Source organism: Mugil cephalus, chromosome 1, assembly GCF_022458985.1.
Source record: "Mugil cephalus isolate CIBA_MC_2020 chromosome 1, CIBA_Mcephalus_1.1, whole genome shotgun sequence".
NCBI lineage: Eukaryota > Metazoa > Chordata > Actinopteri > Mugiliformes > Mugilidae > Mugil > Mugil cephalus.
Genome location: NC_061770.1, coordinates 1,587,554 through 1,610,243, shown reverse-complemented (window position 1 = coordinate 1,610,243; position 22,690 = coordinate 1,587,554). Strand labels below are relative to the sequence as shown.

At 40.3% G+C, this 22,690-nt stretch overlaps 3 protein-coding genes across 3 annotated transcripts; 2 read left to right on the top strand and 1 right to left on the bottom strand.

Annotated features, from left to right (window-relative positions):
- Nucleotides 1–498: 498 nt before the first annotated feature.
- micos10 (mitochondrial contact site and cristae organizing system subunit 10) lies at nucleotides 499–2,637 on the top strand. Its single transcript, XM_047597947.1, has 4 exons — nucleotides 499–800; nucleotides 1,762–1,809; nucleotides 1,996–2,102; nucleotides 2,417–2,637. Exons 1-4 carry the CDS (start codon nucleotides 737–739, stop codon nucleotides 2,423–2,425), a joined length of 228 nt encoding a protein of 75 aa, XP_047453903.1. The 5' UTR covers nucleotides 499–736; the 3' UTR covers nucleotides 2,426–2,637.
- A 1,113-nt stretch (nucleotides 2,638–3,750) lies between these two features.
- htr6 (5-hydroxytryptamine (serotonin) receptor 6) lies at nucleotides 3,751–10,039 on the top strand. Its single transcript, XM_047572194.1, has 3 exons — nucleotides 3,751–5,511; nucleotides 7,873–8,007; nucleotides 9,681–10,039. The coding sequence occupies exons 1-3, from the start codon at nucleotides 4,606–4,608 to the stop codon at nucleotides 10,035–10,037; spliced, it is 1,398 nt and encodes a 465-aa protein (XP_047428150.1). The 5' UTR covers nucleotides 3,751–4,605; the 3' UTR covers nucleotides 10,038–10,039.
- Nucleotides 10,040–10,180: 141 nt separating this feature from the next.
- Nucleotides 10,181–18,994, bottom strand: tmco4 (transmembrane and coiled-coil domains 4). The gene is made up of 14 exons (XM_047572180.1): nucleotides 18,921–18,994; nucleotides 18,108–18,258; nucleotides 17,830–18,004; nucleotides 16,722–16,749; nucleotides 16,498–16,627; nucleotides 16,154–16,251; nucleotides 15,801–15,944; nucleotides 15,527–15,646; nucleotides 14,333–14,497; nucleotides 13,986–14,122; nucleotides 13,603–13,687; nucleotides 13,325–13,442; nucleotides 13,031–13,148; nucleotides 10,181–11,279 (listed from the first exon to the last, which is right to left on the bottom strand). The coding sequence occupies exons 1-14, from the start codon at nucleotides 18,961–18,963 to the stop codon at nucleotides 10,803–10,805; spliced, it is 1,989 nt and encodes a 662-aa protein (XP_047428136.1). The 5' UTR covers nucleotides 18,964–18,994; the 3' UTR covers nucleotides 10,181–10,802.
- Between the last annotated feature and the right edge of the window lie 3,696 nt (nucleotides 18,995–22,690).

Sequence of the window (22,690 nt, the reverse complement as noted above, 5' to 3'; positions counted from 1 at the left end):
CATTGTGAAGTTTATTTTATTCAGCATTTGTTTAAAATAATGTAGCAACTGATTCAACTGTGTTTTCATTTTGGAGGCTGTGGTTTTTACTACTGTACTGAATTGTATTTTGTTATACCAACACATGTCTCTATTATTTTGACAATCCCATTTCAGCCAGGATAGGCAGAATAACAGAATCACTTTAGTGTTTAATTCAATCTAGTTTAGCAGCAGCACAAATTACAGCTTCTAAAAGGATCATATAGTTAAATTACAGCCTTGTTTCAACATCAACTGTTCGTAATACCGTGAAGGAGAATTTACTGCATATAGGAATGCTTCGTTTTAACGAGTGTACCTAATGGACTGGCAAGTGAATATGAAATGTGGATACAGTACAAATACACATGCGTGGCCTGTTTGAATTATTATGTCCTTTACCACATGGTGGCGACGTTAAGCCATGTATTTTTCTATATGCTCTCGCGAGATTTGCAAGTGGCTCGATGCTGCGTTCAATTGAAGAGGCGTAAACAAAGCTTGCTGTGTTCAGTATTTTCCCTCCACGTATAAATTGTCTCCAGATAGACTATACGCTTTCACATTAGGCTCTGGTATCACAAAGTCCTCTCCGCCTTTTCACCTTAGTGTTTGTCTGCGTCGAAATTTAACTAAGAACGTCTTTCCGACAGTACGTGAAGGCGTCCCAGAGCTGCATTTGACACTTCTACCCTGACGCAAGCTAACGTTCAGCATGTCTGAGAAGGAGCTGGGAAAAAAGTGGGACCGGTGCCTGGCAGACTGTGCTATTAAACTAGGTAAATATCACTACATTTTCCGCGTGTAATGATAGTGTAATGTGCCGGTAAAAAACAGAGGTATGTTTTTTTTTTTTTACTGTAGTCCACGGCTGTCATTGACTTGTTCAGAGGCTAACTAGCTAGGCATAGAGGGCTCGTAAAGGACACCTGGGTGACCAGTCACGTATTTCCGACTCATTGATTTAATGCAAACAAATTAGGGGTGATTATGCAACTCCATTTAAGAATGAAGTCCTCGATGGAAAAAAATCTTTAACCTCCATTACACAGTTGTGCGTTTCACTTAAGAGAAACACATGTGTGAACGCCATGCAGAAATGTTTATTTAATGTTTCTTCGCTAACTGATGTACAAATCCCCTCCCTCATAAACTGTGGCTTTTTTTGAGAGACAGTATTGACCGCTCATGAGTCCGACATACATGGATAACAAGAACAAACACTTATTTTAATACCACATTAAATTATTGTCTTGGTTTGGGACTTAGAGCACGGCTAGCAGTTTAGTTCTAGCTTGACATTAGCTTTAAGCTAATTGCTGTTACAAACCAGTGTATCCTAACACCAACCAGTCATGTAAATCCATGTACTGCTAACAGCAATGCAAAATTAAATTGAGAGATTTCTGAGTGAAGTCTGGTGTGATGACATTGCAACAGCTGCAACGATATGGCGTGACGAGTAAACTGTGCGACTTGGTTTTAATAAGGGTTTGTGTGAAGAATATAAAATAACATGGTTTCAGTTTCATTGGAAAAATGCTAAACTACTGAGGAAAGTGTAATGATGAGGGTCCATTGATTGAATGTGAAATTGAATGCATAACAAAGCAACAAAAAGCTTGCAGCATGGCTAAATGACAAATTACAAAGCTACATAAATCAGAAGCAATTTAATTTTAGGTACACATATATTGTCACCTGTGTCACTTTGACGTTCCATTTCGTTCTGTTTTTCAGGTACTGGCCTGGGGTTAGGGATTGTGTTTTCTGTTCTGTTCTTCAAACGTAAGTAGTTTCACATAAACACACACACACACACACACACACTCATATATATAAGTTCAGTGAGTGGAAGAACAATTAGAGGAGAATGTGATAATCATTTGACACACCACCTCTGGTATGTTTTAACCACACTTCTTTGTGTACTTTACAGCATGAGACAATATAAATTACCTTTCTCATTTGTAGGGCACACGTGGCCCATTTCATTTGGGTCGGGAGCGGGACTTGGCATGGCGTATGCCAACTGCCAGAATGACCTGAGGTCACATTATCTGCAACACAGAAGCGAAAAGGTTGGTTTGAGCATCTGTGCATCTGCAAACCCTTAACAGATATAGACCATGACTCTTTGATGTCTCTGTAGCTGTATATTTTTTATTTTGTTGAAAATAAAAGGACTATGTATACAAAAATCAAATTTTGTTTTGATTTGTAAAAAAATACTGAAAATGTGATCCTTAAGTAGTGAGTTTATACAGTTCTTTATATAAAAAATGGGTTATAGAGACTATGACCCTAAGTTAAGAGCAATTTCAGTAATTAAGAATGACATACAGTATCATTGTTTGTGTAGCTTAAGATGTATCTGTCTTGTTTTCTTCTACAGGAGCAATAACTGCAAGTCACCAAAGGGCTGTCTTTTTATTTTTTTTATTTTCCAGTCATTGTATTTGGTTTGGTTATGTCTGTGGGAGCGTCACCATTTGCACTGTTCTGCAGTTAGATCCTTGTCTCTCTGTTGAAGATCCCTCCTCTGGATGATATGAATGTGCCTGATCAGGACAGTCTGTGTTTATTTAATAAAATAATCATTGAAATGAAAAAACAGTGATGGCTTTGTGATAAATTGTTCCACAGACACTTTTCAAATGTAAAATATGGAATTATAGTACAAAAGTTAGGGATAACTATTAGAGTTAACTATTATTCACTCACTTGCCAGTTTATTAGGTACACCAGTAAAAATTAATGCATTTTAACGAAACATTGCATTAAATCATTAAATCTTAACTTCATTGGGGTTTAAACTTACTGGATTCGACTGTGTTTTCATTTTGGAGGCTGTTTGTACTACAGTATGTTTGAATTGTATCGTGTATTTTGACCAGCACTTGTTAGTCAGTGAGCTTGACTAAATAACAGATACTTTTAATTCAGTCCAATTTAATAGCATTATGCACTAGCATTAATGTACCTAATGAACTGGCAAGGTAGTGTAATCAGTTACATTATGCAATGTGCACTACACTAACTAACTTCTGAATGTAAAGTTAGTTAGAGATTTTTCAGATGCGGTGAGGGCTGCAATGCAAGTGTTGTCCCACAGGGTGGTGGGCTTGGTGTGGGTGAGAGGGGGTCAGATGGTTGGCAGCAGCTGATCTGAGGTGACAGACAACAGGGGCGTAGTGATGGTGGATAGAATCCTCAATTCAAATTCAAATGAATTTAAAATTTTTACCTAATGGCATGAGTCATTCAATTTAAAGACATTCAAATACAGCATGTTCAAAATGTATATATCACGAAGAAAGTATTTTTTCCTCTGTTATTAATATAAATAATGGGGGAAAAAAGATTAATAGTGTGGCCAATAGGTCCACAGAAGTGATAGGTTGGACCAACTTATCAGATCTTCACATTAAATAAAAGCCGTAATATCACACACAATAGGTTAATAAAAGTTACATTTAAAGCTAATTAATTAATTAGTTAATGTGATTTAAATTACAGTAAGTAATGTGATTCATTGTAATTAGTAAAATGTTTGCGAAGGTAAACTGGATTCAAATTATCCTTCGAAAATAAGCAAAAAACACTTGCAGCGTCTCTGAAGTGTACTTTTCAAATTGAGGCAACTTTTTAGAAAACATGTAAAATCTTTATAAAGCCTGCTAATAGTTATATCTTAGTTCTTAAAATTCCATGACCAAACAAGGAAGACCACCCACACCAGTTCCTTTGATGTGGAATTAGCATGTCTTGGCTGTGATTGTGCATGGTTATGCATCGACAGCTCAATGCTTTGACACGCTCCTTCTCAGTAGCCGTGCATTCAGGCTGGGAGGCACACTGGAGTGGCCGACACAGGGATTAACGAGAGCGAGGGATATAAAGGCAGCGTTACAAGAGCTGTGATACCTGTAGAGCACTTATCATCAGAGCCTGGCTTGCAAATGACACAGTTTTGTGTTGGTTTTCACTCCCCTGTGCTATATCCCAGAACAAAAGGACTTGTGTAAGGCAGCACAGCTCCGGCGCAGCAAGGAGTTGCGGAAGCTGAACCACTTCTGTGAGGTGAGGTATAATTCTGAGAATTGGTCCTTGGTCTCTTCATCTTCAGTGGGTCCTCTTATAGGCACTGCACTCGTATGCTTGGTCAAGGCTTATCTCTCTCTTTGTGCCCTCCTCCAGTGCCTGTCATCACTGTGACATGCTGCTTCGAAACCCTCTGTCAGCTATCGAATGGCTCATTCTGGCTTTCAGCTGTGGACGAAGCAGAGACAGGCTGGCCAGGATGGAGAGATGATCTGGATCATTATACTGGTGCCAGTGGAAGTAAACCCAAAGCACCTGGATTTATTCCTGCCACAGGGAAATGGAGATATTTATCCATGGAGAACATTCTGATTAACCTTGACGAGGAAAGAGTTGAATGGTTTTCAACACAAGTGGCTTCTATTTATTCAACAGTGTCCTGCAAGTGCGAGGTTTTTGGGAAAGAAGAGATCCGAAACGTTTAGTGGTGTCTGAGGAGGAATCTCCTGGCTGGTTCATTTATTGTTGCCAGCCTGCGTCATGGCTGACTCTCATTTGTCTGCCTCCGTAGGAAGCTACAACAGCAGCTATCTCACCACCAGTGCTTGGAACATCACTGGGAGCGGCCCATGGTTGTTGGCCTTCATGCTGACCGGTATCATCCTCATGACAATCTGTGGTAACACGTTGCTCATTGCCTTGGTGTTTGCCCATCGTTCTTTGCGCTGCACCTCCAACTGTTTCCTGGTGTCTCTGTTCTTTTCTGACCTGATGGTGGCTTTGGTGGTCATGCCCCCAGCCATGCTCAATGTGCTGTGTGGGGCCTGGGTGCTGTGGCCCGCTTTCTGTCCGGTTTGGCTTTGCTTTGATGTCATGTGCTGCAGTGCGTCCATCCTTAACCTGTGTGTGATAAGCCTAGACCGGTACCTCTTCATTATCTCCCCGCTGCGCTACAAGCAGAGGATGACCCCACCTCGAGCGTTACTCCTAGTAGGAGCTGCTTGGGGGTTGGCAGCGTTGGCCTCCTTCCTGCCCATTGAGATGAAATGGCACAGTTTAGGACACTCGTCAGTTCCTGGAGTCACCGTTAATAACAGCAGCTCATACTACGACAAACTGTACCCTGAATCCTACTTTCAGCTGTCGCCATCAGGAGGTCTTTCCTTTCAGTGCCGTCTACGGGTCACCCTGCCCTTTGCTCTGGTGGCATCTGTTCTTACCTTCTTTTTGCCCTCTACCGCCATTTGCTTCACCTACTGTCGAATCCTCCTGGCAGCACGGAGGCAGGCCAAGAGGGTCGCAGCACTGAGCCACCCTCCTCACCCTCATCCCTCTCTAGGAGAACCTTCCCGGCCTCCATCACCAGGGCTTGCTGCAGGTCAAGCTCAGCAGGATGGAGATGACTGCAGTCACCAAGAGCCTTTGGTGTCACAACAAAATGTACCGGTAAGTAAAACACACCAAAAAACATGGTCAAGGTCATGGTATATCCAAAAAATAGTAACACAAATGCCACTGGAACTCAACGAGTGTAAGTGCCTTGTTTTAGCTTTATCTTCATGTTTATATATATTTATATATATATGGCAGTTTCTTACATGCATGATACACATGAGCAGTGGTGCTAAAAAAGGAGCCACATAAGCCTTTAAATTAGTGGTTTCCAATCTTTTCCAGCTCAGGGCCCACTTTTTAGTCTCAAAAATGTTCTTGGCTCACATTATATGACCACATAAATGGAGGCCATATAATGCGTTCTAAGAGCACCTTTTTTTTTTTCTTTTTTTTATTGAAGATTGAACATAAAGGACTGAACTGAATACAAGAGAAATGTTGGAAGCTCCGCAGTCGCTAACACTGCATCTGTAACATGTTGCAACATATTCAGTATTACAGCTTTCAATGAGCTGTCCATCAGCACCACACAGACATCAGAAATAATGAGCTAGGGACTGTCTGTAACAAGGTAATTAACAAATGATTCATAAATAACAGTATCCTCCAACAATGGAGAAATGCATTCTCATGTATAGCAATTTGACATCCAGTATCAGATCCAAACAAAATCCAAATATCAAAAGGAGACCATTAAATCGATAGGCTTACGAATAAATACAAACCCAATATAAAGATGATGTTAATTCTGCTTGGGGCCAGCCAAATGAAACTTCCATTCAAGCAAAAGCAATAACATCACAAAATTAAAACATTGCACTCTTTCTTATGTCTTTTTCCTTTTAAAATAACATTAAGATGTTATGGTGTTGGTGTCATTTCTTACATACTGCTGGTGGCTAGGCTGATTAGCTGGTGTTTTATTTCTGTGGCTAGGCTAGGTGTATCTCGTTTCTGACATAGGCAGAAGGAAGAGGTGTCTGGTCGAGTGTGGTCACATTCCCATCATCTGTATTACCTACTGTTGCTGGCTAGTTTAGTTAGTAGCTGACCACTGGTCTGCTGGTTGGTTCTCCAGTTGGACTGGGCTTCTAAAGGAGCTTTGCCTTAGATCATGGCACAAACGATTGTAACATATCGTCTTGTGTATTAATGAATATTTGACATACAATGTCACAGGACACAACCAAAATGCAAATATCAAATGAAAGGATTTGGCAGCCCACTTGCAATACCTTTGTGAACCACCAGAAGGGCTCACAGGTTGGGAATCATTGCTTTAAATTAAATATTTTCAAGGTTTCACATAATAGTGTTCATTCAGTATTAGTCATTGAATCCATTCTAAAGTTAAAACTATTTAAGTGCAACTACTATAAATGAGATGATGGCTGGGAACAATGACCAAGCCTCTGCATACTTCATGGCCACACCAATGAGGCTATTGAGGACCTATACAAAAAGAAGTAGATGTGAACCTTTGGAGAGCATAATTTTAATCACACACATGCGCTCAATCTGTTTACTGGCTACCTGCAGAGAAATTTTCTTCTTTTTGTGAACTGAATATTTTCAAGCTGGATTCAGGCTGTTATGCTCTCCAGTCATGTTATTGTAAAAATATATAGATGAAAGAGTTCAAAGAGTGCATAGAAATATTGGAGAAAAAAGTAAGGGCAGTGCTGCCCCCGCCTGTAGAGATCACAGCCACATAGTCTGTCACATTTTCCTGCAGCAAAACCCCGCACACACTCCACACCCAAACAATCATTTTGCTCTAAAATCTGATGCATTCCCCCCCTTAACACTGAAGACTTTTATGTCACTGTCTCACAGTATTCTCTCAATCATGTGCTTTAAATCTTCATCGCCATCCAGTCATTCAACATTTAACTGGGTTGAAATATTCAGATCTTCTACAGCTGAATCCTTTCTCCCATGACTTTGGTATGTTTTATATATGGCTTTTTTTTGTGTGTTCGCCATTGGAATTTCAGCTACTACTTCTGTGGTGTCTGGCACAGCAAATCAACTGGAATAAATCTAATCTCCTGTATGTTGAAAACATAGCAGGAGTCAACAGGTAATTACACTGGCAATTTCCAATTGCAAGACCTGAAGCAGGAGAAAATGGCTAGCTAGCCCTCATACCAATTCTTTTATTTGCATACCACTTAAAGGACCAATGTGTGAAGGAATAAGTGCCATCTAGTGGTGAGTTTGGAGTGAGTTTGGGAAAAAAAAAAGTAATCTGACCCATGCTTACACTATGGTTGTTCGCCTGTCTAATGACTTCTGAGATAAAACCATACAGTTTGTTTCATATACAATCAATGTAAACTGCTTAACGAGAAATAGAAAAGCTTTTGAAAAATACCAGCGTACATGTCTCTTTTTCTCTGCTATCTACAGCCGTCGGTGAACAGTGAGCGCCACCTGGCTCACAGACAAGGTCGGAGGGCACTGAAGGCCAGCCTCACTCTGGGAGTCCTCCTGGGACTCTTCTTCAGTGCTTGGCTACCCTTTTTCATCACCAACATGGCTCAGGTTGGTAGAGGCACCAGACACAAATATGATACACAAATGTGATCAATGTAGAAAAATGCAGGTTGAACATGACATTTATTATTTATTTAGAAATGGGAACTGGAAAAGACAAATCTACAATCTATCCAGTTTGAAGCTGTTTTCCTTCACCATGAGCAGTTCCACTCACCGTTTTCTGTCTCCTTTTTCATGTATCTCAGTGACTCAGACGTTTTCTCGCACATGTATATGTGTCGTGGTTGCAGAGAGAGTGTGAAGTAAATGCAAAAGGAAGAAAGAAAGACAGGGAAAAAAAAACACTTGGATACCGATCTATTTTTGTATTGGCCAGCTTTGGCGTCACAGCATTGCCAAGCTATTTAACAAGGAAATAGATTGGCATTTCAGCTTGGTGGCTGACTCATGCCAAAGCCCAAATCCAAAGTATTATTATTATTATTATTATTATTATTAATAATTATTTTTTAAGTTGTTAATTTTGATTACATTAGACAATAAATATCCTATAACCAACAAACTCATTGGTTAGTAGACAAACAAGGAGGGTCACAAAGAAGCTCAGCGAGAGTAAATGAATGTCAAAAAACAGCTTCATCTAAATTGGTAATGACACTTGTCCTGTTTTTCTAGCTTTCGATGATCCAGTCATTTAGATTTCCCATCTGTGCCCTCTCACTTCTCCCCTGCATAACATAGAGCACAGAGACTTAACTGTGTCGGCACTCTCCTTTCTTTTCGCATTCAATGTGTTGCGTGAAACGCACCCCCTTTCTGTCCTATTCCCACCGCCTCCCTATCTCATCTCAGTAGTATTGGAAGCTCTCCTCCAACAGCTGTCTCCTCCTTCTCCGTTCCTCTCTAGACCTAGTGGTTATGTTCAAGATCAGTGCTCTTACCAGTACACGATTATAAATATTGTTGGAATAAAATGTGCGATGAACTGCTGAGAACTAAAAGCAGTCTTCTCAGAAAATATTTATTATTAATCACAAATTAAAATACATAAATGGATGCACACCAAATAATGAAAGATCCTCTTAGGTATATTTATATATTTTCTATGATTTCGTATTCATCTGTGAGCTTAATCATGCATTTAGATTATTTCCCAAATCCATTAAAAAATAATTTAATGCGCAAAACCAGTTAAAAATAAGCATGTATACAAACAAAAGAAATGGATGATTTTGTTTGTGTAAATTAACTTAGTAATAAATAACTACACTATAAAATCTGGATGATCAGACGAGACAATAAAAAAATATAGATACATATAAATATGTGACCATAATGTGTGCAATGTATGTCTCTGTACTGATTTGTTTTTTTTATTTTTAAATATCTGTTTTCTTATTTACACTTATCTAATTCAGCTGTTAGTGGTGCAGCTGCCTGGCCAAATTTTCTCCGTCTCCGCTGAGTCAACTTCATCTTGGATCACTTCCTTAACAATTTGCCAGATGTCTTCCAGCATGTAGCAGTGGGTGTTTGCTTTGTCTGTGTCAGCTGAACACTGTAGGATTGGGATGAATCTATCTTGAAATGTTGGCATTTGTCTGCTCTACAAGATGCCCCCGGAATTTTCCCTGATTTATGTTCTTTGTAATCAAATGACATACTTGTAATTCTTTTGTGGTCTAAAGCCTGCACCGCTTTTCACTGTCTTCATCCAGGCAGTGTGCGAGTGCGTTCCTCTTGCGCTCTTCGATGCCATCACCTGGCTGGGCTACTGCAACAGCACAATGAACCCCATCATTTACCCGCTGTTCATGCGAGATTTTAAGCGAGCTCTGGGGAAGCTCCTGCCCTGCTGTTCCTCTCGTTCACCCAGAAGACCCTCGCCAGCTCTTTCCCTCTCTCTGCGCAACTCAGGAGAGCCCAACATCGCTAGCAGCCCCCCCTCACCCATGGCTTCCGACCCCACACACCCGCCTGCCACTGCCACCGATGCCGTCAACCTGCTGGATGCCGAGCACGCTGGGATCGAGCTGCCTCTGCTTCTGCCCAATCAGGTCGACACCTTGGACTGAACAGCAGCAGTGAAAATAAAGTCAGCAACCCGATTATTTCAAGGATATTTAGTGGGAGAGTGAATCGTGACATGGGCTGCAGCTGGTGACAATTCATCGTTTACTCACTGTGAGGCTCAGGCCATAGAGAAATGACAAAAGAATCTAATTTAAAATTGATTTTTTATGGTCACAGAAAAATATCCATGAACTCGATTCAGTAAGCTTCAGTTTTTTTCCCCAACACAGAATTCAAGATGTGTTTTCAGACACTTTTTCTACACGGTCAGGGTAACCACAGTTCACAATTATCAGTGCCAGTATACAATGTGACGAAACACTGTCTCATTCTTACGGGTTGAACACAACAGAGAAACTTAGGACCTTGAAGAAGGCGCATCCACTAAATTGCTTCCAGTCTTATGGAAAATTGAATTACTGTGATAATATCCATAGCAACCAGGCTAATGGATACAAATAAGAACTGATTTGTAGCATTCACTAAAACCTGCAAAACACATCTACACAACACATCTGTGTGTTAGCTCTCGCAGCAAGTTTAAAAATAAATTAGGACTTAAAAACAATGTTGTCTACAACATTCTAAATTATTATTAAATTAATGCACTAAAAATAGATTTAAGTAGCTAAATAAAGCACTTCATTCAGGGGTTTCCACTAGAAACTGTCATGTGTGCTGTGACTCTTGTGCAGTCTCTGACATGTCACTGTGTTGAGAATGCATGAGATTCTAATAAGGAAGCAGCTGGTCCTGTAACATGCTCTTTACAAGTTTTCATGTGAGCGCTCAGTAGTCCAGTGCATATCGTCCCAGCTCCAGGATATGTGTTCATTATCCTGGTCAGCCTCCTCTGAACTGTCACACTGAGCATCAGCTGTCGTGGTGTCATCAGAGGTATTCTCCTTAGGTGCAAGTGATAAATTGTTCTGTATCCTGATCTGACCGTCTGATTCTGTGTCGTTTAATGAGTCCAGCAGGTCTGAAATATCAGGGATGTCCCAGCCGTCAGCCGACTCCTCAGTCTCCGCCACCTCTCTGCTTGTTTCTGCGTCAGCCCTCTCAGCTGGGTTCTGTGTCTGGGTCACCTGCTGCTCATTGTCGCTTTGGTCAGGGGTGTCCGGTGTATCCTTTGTTACGGACCGAAGAAGAGCAAAGGAGGCTCCAGGGACTTCTTTGGTGGGAACTCCCACTGCCACCAAGATGGTGTCCATCTGCCGCATGTAGTCCAAGTGACCTTTGACCTGTGAAGCAGAAATATGCTTTTATCACATATGAATGCATTTTGTTTGTAAATTACACTGTAATTGTTTGTCTTATACAAGTGTGTTGTTTTGTTTATTAATTAAATGGTTTTGTACAACGTTCTTATATCCCACATTACACATGTGGGACATGTCAAGTGTCCTCTCACTGTCCTTTTTTAAATGCTTAGTGAAATGTGAAACCTTTAATGCTTTACCCCTTTCAACAAAACCACACCACAGTGAGTATTAAGTGATATGTTTCATTGTGAAATCATGTTGATTTGAAGGATGGTAGAAAGGCATTGCTGTGAACTGAAAAAGACCAGCAGGGGCCTTATTTTTCTTGAAAATCTTTGAATGTTCTTTAAACACTACAATTGTCTCTTTAAGTGCTAATAAAAAAATAGCATTTACTAAGGCTGCATCAAAAACATGTCCCATTTTATTCACTTATTGTATTATTAATAATTTCTCATGCACCTGGTTTTCAGGAGCAGCAGTGCTCAGCAACAAAGTTCATATAAAGTAACCAGCACTGTCTAGCTAGACTCAATTCTTATTAGAATACAAGTCTGGTAACACACAATTTGGATTTTAGTATGGGGTGTGTTTCAACAGAGAAAAAAACCTCTGCATGCAACAACCAGAGTGGTATTGTTGTAAACAAAATCAACTCCATGGCATTAAGATGACATGTATGATACATCACCGTTACCCTGACCCATCAGCTCTTTGCTGCATTATCAGTTCCCCACAGAGTAACTGAAGACCAGATTTTCTGCGATTTTCTGGCAGTGAAGATGACCGGTCTTCAAGGCCATGCCTGCATAGCGTCAGCAGCTGACATAGAGCAAGAAACTAGCTGGTGATGACAGTAAAGCATTTCCTCAGCAGCTGAAGAGACAGACATTTCCCTCACACGTCGACAGAAATTAAAACACAGCTGCACAGAGAAAAAAATTTGGTTTTACATTTTCCAGGTGCCCAGAGCCACAGCTCCAAATAAATGGCATTGTTACTCTGTCTGCTAGACGTGTAAACAGGAAACTTTCTAGGGTGATAATATGTCTGCATTGTGATTTAAGTTGTTCAGAACAGGGAAGTAAAAACTGTGCAAAAGTTAGTAAGTACATAAATATACTAGGGTGATTTTGTTAAGAGATTTAGTGCTAAGAGAGAGAGAAAAAATAAGATGATCAGGATTTAAGCAGTGCAAGACAGTAGCTTGGAAAGGCTGCCCATATTAATGGTCTGCAATTTAGTCGCATTACATACTTGATTCATTATCTGACGCCAGGAACAGACAAATATGTGAATGAGAACAGTTGTATTGGGAATTTGTCTGTATTAATATTGAGAGAAGCTAACACATGAATTGACTTCGTAGTGATTATTTTAAGGGAGATGGTAAGATCATAGTTAGAAATAAAGTAGTGAATACATAAATGAACCTCTTAAATCAACAGACAGGGAGCAGCTGGAGAGAAATATTTTGCCTTTTGCCAGAAGTCTCATGCAGGAATGTGTCTCCTTTCTTCTATCTTATGAATTAGTCAGGGACCGTGTGAACTCTTTCAAAAACTCAAGTCCTATGAACAAATGTGACATTAAACAGAAACTGACACGGTTCAACTGTTCGAGGCAACGCCATGTGGCCTTTCTTGAAAGGCGAAAAACATCAAATGTTAAATAAGCATCAGCTCTTTCACATTCAGCTGCACTTTAACTGGCTAACTTGAACTACTCACCACGGAGGACAGATCCACATTGATTATGCGCCGATCCTGGATGTTGATTGGATGTAGCCCAGCAACAGACAGCTGTGCAGCTGAGCTTCGGTACAGGAACCCCAGGAGCCAGTCCCCTCTGTTAGGTGGACAGTTCATAAAGTCATCTATTCATGTAGTACCTAAACCATTAATCTTCCTGTCAAGACAGCTGTTGTCAGATTTACAGAGCTATGTGACTAAAAAACATAGCTGCAAGCGTTTACAGTAAAGATATAGCCATTTCAGGGTATGTACTTCAGAATTCTGATTTACCTGCAGTATCCGTTCACGATTTTTCCAGCCACTACTTTGGTCATTTTCTCCCATGCTTTCTCAGAGCCGTCCACTGGGGCTCCCAAGAGCACCACATCCTCCACCATTCCCTCACTGCCTGATGATTCAAAACAGTAAGGTTTACGCCTGGATACGCATGTCAAAGTGAGTTATTATTCATGTTCAGAACAAGTCTTCTCTGCTAATGATTTAATGGAAATGACAAAGATCAGTGAGGGTCTTATAAGCCATGACTTTTGCACAGAAAGCTCTCGCACCTTGATCACTGGCCAGCTCCTGCAAACAGTAGTAGATAACTCGAGCTCCAAGGCTGAAACCTATGAGGCTAACAGGTCGCTTTCCCTTTAGACACAGAAAAAGAAAAGTAGCTTCCATTGTCTTACTGTTTTTGAACATAGCATTTCATTTAAAGCTTTGTTGTTATGTTCTAGAAGTACAATAATGGGAGCAAACAACTGAAACATTGTGGTTGGAGTTAATTTAATGATGTGTGCATAACTGCACGCAGCATAACTAGAGTTTGGTAAACGAGCTACATCCTTATTTCTTCATGCGCGTTTTTCTCTACTTCAGCTGTCAAATGAAAAGCCACAAAAATATAAAATTATCATTTCAATATAGAGATCAGGTTTTACAATACCTGCTGTCTGCTCCTCAAAACCTGAGCCAGGTGTTTGCCCACCTCAGCTGAGCGGTTCAGACAAACACACCATGGGTGGTCAATGACGCTGGCTGCAGCCAGCAAAGACGCAGGCCACGTCAGAGCTGTCACAATGCCTGTCAAACAACAATGCAGCACCAGGCAAGGATCAACACAGTGTTCGGATAAAGAAAAAAAAAAGAAACTCTTCAACAGGAAACTACCCTTACAAGCATTCAGCAACAGTGATTTCAAAGGTTTTCCTCTATAATAACATGGCTTCTTGCATCCCATAAATCCCACTATATCTGGTGATGGTTAGGTTTCCTGAAATGTCATCCTCCTACCTGAGAGCACTGTGTACTTGAGGGCTTCCTGGGCCACCATGCTGACCAGCCCATCCAACAGAGAGGCCATGGCAGATCCCAGGTCCCTGAGAAAACGTGACTCCCACACCAGGCAGTACTGTTCCCCACACTCGCCCAAGCTGCACCATGGGGCTTGGAATGAACCTAGAACACAGCGGTTGTGATTTTACGTAAGATAAACATTTAAGCGGCACTTGTATGTGAAGTGTTTTCAGCCTTTGTATTTGAAGGGGATACTAAGCTTATTTTAGTGGTGGGATGGAGCTTCATCGTTTTATGTAACCACAGAAAATGAAGTGGTTTGTCTGCATATCGTGGAGACGCTCTGCTGGTATAGTTATGGAATATTTCCTAATAAGATTTAGATTTTCTCAGCTTTACCACAGCATTGTTATAAATATTAAATTGTAAACTTCACACTGAATATAACAAGAACAGTAAATGTGTTAGGCCTACAATATTTCATTTCCCTTGTGTGTATAGACAGACACGATGGTCTTGTCTCTGAAAAGCTTAACTGTTCAAGGGTCATAGTATTTGTTAGAAAGTAATGGTGTACAGACACCGACCAGGCATAACATCATGACCACCATCCCAACAGGTTTTCCTTGTGCCTCCAAACCAGTTGTGACACATCATGGACATGGGCCTTTAGAATAGTGACAGTGGGGGCCTTTGGGGCCTACATCCCACAGATGCACCTTGTGCTGTTATTCATGTTGTCCGAGTTGTTCTTAAAGCATTTTGTGTGTCTGTGTCAGGCTGCATCCTGCTGGGATGGCTGCTGCCATCAAGGAGTGTCATTGCTATGGGGTGGGGTGCCTGGCCTGGTCTAGGTGGGTGCTACACGTTTAAGTAACATCCACACAAATCAATGCCCAAATGACTGTCAAATCAATATGCGACAGCAGCTATGGTGTGTGAATTAGGTGTGATGACAGCAAGCTTGATGTGAAGTTAGCTGGGACAGATGGCGATAGACAGATGGATCATTCAAACATCTGAAAGGTGTTATTATTTTTTTTTTTGCCTACTGCCCACACTTTTCCCTTTCCAATGATGACTTCTCAGATGGCTTTACATATATATGTAACCACCTAACCTTAAGTGCCCATTGGTTGGTTATATAACGAACCATCTGAAACAGGTTAGGCTGTGGTGAGAGGTACTTACTGTATTTACCACTGCAGAGCCAGCCTGTCACTGCAATGGTAAGGTGAAGATGCTTCCCAGAACTCAGAGGCAGGAATTCAAATTCTTCTATTGCCCCTACACACTTATTCATCTTGTAGCCTGGAGAGACAATGCATGAAAGAAATGTAAATAATGGCTAAACGTATTTAGAGATAAGAAAAGCCTTTATGAGTCTTAACAAAAACATGCATTTAAAATTATAGTGAAGATTCTGAAAGTGATAACTTCTTCCTGTATGCAATCATGCTTGTACCAGTGAGTCCAGCCCCTGCTGCTCCAAACAGAGAGGCCATGATTGCTATGCCAGTGGCTGAGCCCAGAACAGCAGCACTTCCAGCTCCTAGCACAGCACCGGCTCCTGCTGCCACCAAAGGGGCTGCCAGTCCACCTGTCACACCTGGCAAAGGCAAAAAGAAGGCCATAAGCACAGAATACAAATATGAAAGGTGGTGACTCTTAAAGGAAAAGTCAACATATGCATATAACACATAAGTAAAATTCTTGAAAGTGTGCAGTGATTTGATGTAGCCTTGTAGTTTTTGGTGATTTCATTATGACTTGATTAGTTCTTCAACTGAGGCCTAGGCTTTTACGAGGAGCAATCACCGATAGCAGTCCCTCCACCCACGGTGGCAAGTCCGATGAGGAGATATCGTCGTAGCTTCCGTCCTCTTTCTCTCTTCCGCCGCCTGGAGGACTCCTCTCTAAAGGAAGGAGAGTCATTTGTGAAAAAAAGGATATCATATGACTTTTCTAGTCTATTTAAGATGACTTTTGGAAAACAATAAGCTGCTTGTTCATGTCACATGTCTTCTTTCGATCATTTTGCATACACGTACAACAGCCATGCACGGCATCCGTGTGGTTAAAACAGTCAAGATTTGGCAAAAACATACGAAAGGAAAATCATTATTTGTTACTTCGAATAAACTGAGACTTGTTTGACTTACTCGCTCTCCTCTCCTGCTTCCCTCAGCTTCTCTCCTAGTGTTTCCTCAAACTCCTCCAACTGCTGGGGAGACACTCGTAGCAGACAACTGACGTGACGGATGAGAACCCTCGCTCTCGCATCATATTGGCCTGAGTAAGGGAAAGACCATTCACACTCAAGAATAATAGGGGTTTATGAATCTAGAGCAACTGTCAAAGCCATTCATTATTAAAAGATTCTTACCGTCTTTGACAGAAAAGGACACAAGATCCTATAAAAACAAACCAGAGCTGGTTAGAATGAGTGTTTATTTTTAGGAAGATAAATTCAATTATATTTTATTCATTTTGACAAAGAAAAAAAGCATATTTCTATTGCTGGGATTATAAAGTCTTATTGAGAAATGATGCATGAACATTCTGTGTAGATGTTATTAACACACAAGCTTCGACTATAATGAGCCTTGTGCTTCTAAAACATTCAGAAAATTAGGTCATGACTTAAGGAGTATCCAACAAGCTAACTGACATCATTTGCGTCAACTGGGGTTGTACATGTGAATGTACTTTAGGGTATATCAAACCCCTCCAAAGTGCCTTTTTTTGTTTGACATCATGGGAAAATCTCAAGAAATGATCCAAGACCTCCATAAGACTACTTCATCCTAGGGAGCACTTTTCAAATGCCTGACTGAGTTAACTACAAAAGCAAAAAGACCATGGGACTGTGCTGCCATCCCACCACTCAGGAAGGAGATGCACTGTGGATTATAGAAATGAATGTATTTTGGTATGAAAAAAAATAAAATAAAATCAATCGCATAACAACATGAAAGGACCTATGACTGGAGGGTACAAAAGGATTTATGTCTACAGTAAATGAGCCCTATAGTGACATAATCTGAAAGGGTGCTCAGCAAGAAAGAAGACATTGTTCCAAAACCACCATGAAAAAGAGAGATTACAGTTTGTAGCTGCACATCAAGAAAAATATCTTACTTTATGGAAACATGTCTTTTGGTTTTATGAAACAAAATGTGTTTGTGGGGGAATGTTTTGCTGCTACTTAGAAAACTGATGCGCATAGATGACAGCATCTCAAACAAGTTTAAGTTTTGACACGAATGACACCAATCATTCTCATGGGTTATAAAATGGGTTAAAGGGCAACAAATTTGAGGTATTATAGTGTCAGTTCAATAGAAAATGATCAGAAGGAGGCCTACTAACCTGACTCGGCTGCACAATTGGAGGGTAATTGTAAATTTAAATACAATGCTACCAAGTAGTAATAGTATGTAATTTCCCTATGAGGAGCATTTCCAGTTCAGCATCATTAGAAAGACACACACCTGTATGATGGGGGTAGACTCTGCAGCAAGCAGAGGTTCGGCCTGTAGGACAGAGAGAAAGGTGTCCGAGCCCTCAAAGCCCAGGCCTGATAGGAAAGCCCCCATAACTGGCATCACAGATTCATCTAAGTCCAACCAGTGGACCAAGCCCCGCAGGTACTCCTCCCTAAACACACTGACAGATAAAGAAAGCAAAACAATCATAACACTGACTGATATCATGGTATGAAGATGAAGGACACACATACAAATTGTCATGATGACATTGTTTATGTTACCTGTTCTCAGATCCAGCAAACAATTGGCCCAGAGAGACTCCACACAGTGCAGCATAGGCAAATCGGCTCTGTTCAGTCAATTGCCTGCTCATTACCGTCTCTTGGCTTTGGGCGCGTGAGGCAGCTTGTGTTGTTCCTGCACCCCCTGGGTCTAATGTAATACATGGACAAAGCTTAATGATTAACTAAAAGGTAAAACTAAGATTCAGGCAGATCAGGAATGAAACTAAATCCAAACAAAACTCACATGAGTCATCAAGTAGACTTTGTGTTTGTACTCAAGGAATGACAGTGACAAACAATTAGAGGGCTGTCGATTTATTTTAGAGACTGTTTGGCGGATCACACGCACGCCGGATTTACCACAAGCCTAGTGATTTATATAAGGCCTTGTGGTAAATTTCACAGAACAGTTTAATGACGAATAATAAAAATACAGCATTAGACTTCCGGAATTTTGTAAGTTACAGAGTTTAATTTTATTTCGTTCGAGCCCTCCAATTATTACAGCTACACGAAACTGGGTTAACGTTACATTATTTCGCTGATGAGCTGACCTAAATCTAACTTATGGGTAGTGCAAATGTGAGCCATATGTTTTATTTTAGCGTTTTACTCAACAAACCAGTGTAAACCTAAGAATTTTAACCACACTCATTAGCTACTAAACAGCTGGCTGTTAGCGGATGTGCTTCATCGGCCGGTTGACCAGCAAACGGTACTGCTTTTCATAAAACCAGTCAGTTTAATAACTTAACTTAATAACTTACTCGCCTACCACACTAAATGGTTTGGTAAAATAATATAATGTACCTGGTGCAAAGTTGGTGACCGTCCTGCTCTCTTTTTCCTCCATGTCTTGAGTTGTCACAGTTCTGCAGACAGAACTTCTGTTGCATTCACGTGATCATCCTTAGCTCGGACATTATATTTTTATGGCCATTCACACGAATTTAATGCAAACAAATCCCGAAACCAATACAACACACATACTTATAACATTTGTTATGAATTAGTTATCGTTACATATCAATATTTACGTTTCATTTCTACATTCCGAGGCCTTTATCACATGAAAAGGAGATAAAAACGCCTTTGATTATCTGTCTAAGAAAACCCTACATACATCCCTCATAGTTCTAGAACTACTAAAATGCATTTTTTTAATTTTTTTTTCCTCTTCGGGGACTTATCCGTAGTTGTAACTCTGTAAACCATTATTTACGATCTTCACGAAGGCATCAGTTAGTATTATTTTTTTGTGTGACGTAACTTCCACGTACCGCTCGGGACTGATCAGAGGTTTGTTCACCACAGACCTGTCATGTGAAATAAAGTGTTGGAGAAACAGCTGGTAATTACACATGTTTAGGGCAGGAAGGAGCAATTAGGTATCACCGGTGCCTGACTCAAAGCAAACACCCGGTACTTTTAGCAACTTTGCATCATTGCTTCACACGAAGAGGAGGGGTAAAAACTAAACCAGCGTTATACAGACATGACCAGTAGGTGTTAGTGTAACATTTATTTTCTCGCTACATACTCCATTTATTCGTGTAGTCCTCAAAGCCATCATGAGAGCAATTAATTCGCCAGATGTGGCTTTAAAATCAACAGTGATGAACGTTATTTATTGGTTTGTCTTCAATAAATGGAAAGTGAAAGTGAGAAGTGTTGGTCACACGAGAGAAAAAAGACAAGACACATAAATTATCAATGTACTTGATATTACAGTAACTATATAACGGTGTAGTGTACTGTATGTAGTGTGCTGTATTAAGTGTTGTGTGTTACAGTATAAATATAGTAAAATATCATTATAAAGCCCAGAAGTATCTGTTGTAATGCCAGTATTTTATTCAGTTTTATTTATTGACAGTTCAGCCATTCTTACTGATTGCATAATTTAAACTCATATATTATGATAACATTTTGGATGTAGCACTCTTAAACACGTGTGCAGTGCAGTGCAGTTATAGCGTGATAAAGTGGGTGGGACAGGTTTCCCATCATAGATGAAAGCTTTTTTATCATCCTCTGATCACCTATCACCTCCCCAGGCTCAGGAGGACAGCTTAGAACTGAGCTGGCCTCGTTCACCAGTCTGTTCAGACCTTTTTTGTCATAAAAGGTCCATTCCTGCACTCTGAAGGAACAAAGACCAGTGAAGGTTTGTGTTCAAGTGAACACCCACGTACTTATGAGAGTCCACTATGTCTTCCCTGGATGTTCACCAATGCGTGTAGTGTGTGTTTGTGAAATCAACCACCAGCCAACTCAGCTGGAGGCAGTTTTTCTGTATCATTAGCCTAATAACATAATAGCCCAAGTCATGTCTGAACAAGAAAGCACACAATTTTTAGCAAGCACATTTTATTGATAATGTAACATTATAATGTCATAACGTCGTAACGTCAGTCAAAAAATTACTATTATGCTGTTTTATGCTATTGGGCTAAAGATATGCAAAGATACACACTGAGATTCTCTTGGATATTTTTTCTTTGGGCTTTGTGCAGCTGATCCACTCCCAATCCCTTCCCATTTGTTTCATCAGCTCAAATGTATGTCCTTGCCAGCTCCCCCACACCCCTATCATGTTTTCCAGTTTGACTTCTGTGAAATAGCAGGGGATCAGGTCAAACGCAGGAAAAGTGTGCAAGGGTTGATTCAACTTCCACCAGCTCTTCGTGTGGAGGAACAGTTAGTACAGTGTGGGCACTTTGTCAAAATAATTTCCCGGCCTTGTCACAGAAGAATCTCCGAACCTACGTGAGCTGTATGTGTCTGTCTCCAAAAGGCATCCTGTTTATACTACCAATGAAGAGTCTCTTGTGTATCATAAGCAAGTCTATATATAAAACCACAGCTTCATCAGGAATGATACAATCTTTTCTTTTTATTTGTAACCTTTTCCTTGCACTGTATAAATGACAATTAATGTATCAAACACAGCAAGGACATAATGAACCTCTGGTGATATACAGATTAGAGAAACCGTGCGAGAGAAGAATTGCTGAATAGGACTGCTTGTGAGTTCTCCTTTTACAGACTTGACCTTTTTCAGCTTGCCTCAACATGTAATCGGGAAAAAATAAAAGCCCAGGGTCTGCTTTCGAAAACCTTGAGTGTTGAAAAGCAGAAATAGAAAAGATAATAAGAGGTGAATAGCTGATGCTGCGCCATGCATAAAATTCTGGCTGTATACACACCTGTGCTCAACATACCTGTAAAATAATGCTCACATTTCTCCTATTACTAATGCAATGGATTTTGGTTTTTGTTGGTCTGGTGAAATTTCAGTAATTGAAAATGTGTGGGCTTAACATGTCAAATGAATTCTTCTAACAAAGCTTGTGCTTGTGGTGTTCAAGGCATGTGCTATGCTATCAACATGTTTGAAAAAAAAATGCATTTGATGTCATCCAGGGGAAATAAATAAAGATTGCTGAGATTTTTCAACAAAAATACACAAAGGCTTGTCTAATCTCAAATAGCTTCTACTCACAATGGCTCTACTCATCTGTTCAAAAAAATCATCTAGTGCACCTTTCTTTCCAGATATTTCACAACTTTTTATCATCTAACAAAAGGGATGGAATATTTTCACAATCCTATGCATAGTTCCTTGCCTCAAGCCTCAGTGGCCTGCCAACTTATATTGTGTATATAGGTGCGTGTGTGCTGTGTACGCATGTGCCTGTGAGTATGCATGACTGAGTTGTATAATATACATTCGAGTTTTTTAATACGCAGTAGATTAAATGGACTGAAGAACTGAGAATGCTTTTAGCCTTATGTCTGTATGTGTATAACTGGGTGGGTGGATGGGCTTTTCTTTTTTATTTTTACAAATTTTGCATTTATTCTCACTACAAAGTGCACAGTTTTAGTGTCAACTAATGAGCCCGCATCTTCCAAATGATCACTAAGAAATGCTTTATCAATCCACCGTGAGATTTTAAGCTTCAGGTGGTTAAAATTAAGGTTCTGCTGAGACTGAGACTGAGGTGCTTTGAGTGCGATGCTAACCTCCACTTGAGTAAACCTCACAGTGGCATTTTTTTTTAAATGTTGTAACTTCATATCACAGGGTTATTATCTCATTATGTCATGGAAACAAAAGATCAAAGTTTTTGAGGTAATGTATGGTATAAAATTAATTGCAAAATGTTTGTATGTTTTAACAGAGTGTGTTCTTTATATCATCACACCTGATTTCAGCCTTCAAGACCACCGTCACGACTGAGGGCAAGGTCCAAAATTGAACACTTGAAATCCTGAAGTGTTCTTGCCTGTGACGCTGCAGCTGAGGCAGTGTACTCTTTAAATGACAAGCACTGATCTACAGGGGTGCACCAGCAGGTTAGGTAAACCGAACGTAAGAAAGAGGGACCCTGGGATGGTTACCTTTTGGCATATTTTGCAATGAGATCCATGAACTCCCATAAACCAATGAAGGCCCTGCATTGCATCAAAAAATACTCCACGTTGCCCCTAGAGCACCTGACCTATCAACCTTAGGACAGATTTTGATCGTTGTATATTCAATGGAATATTCAATTCAAATTCATGAGAAAACA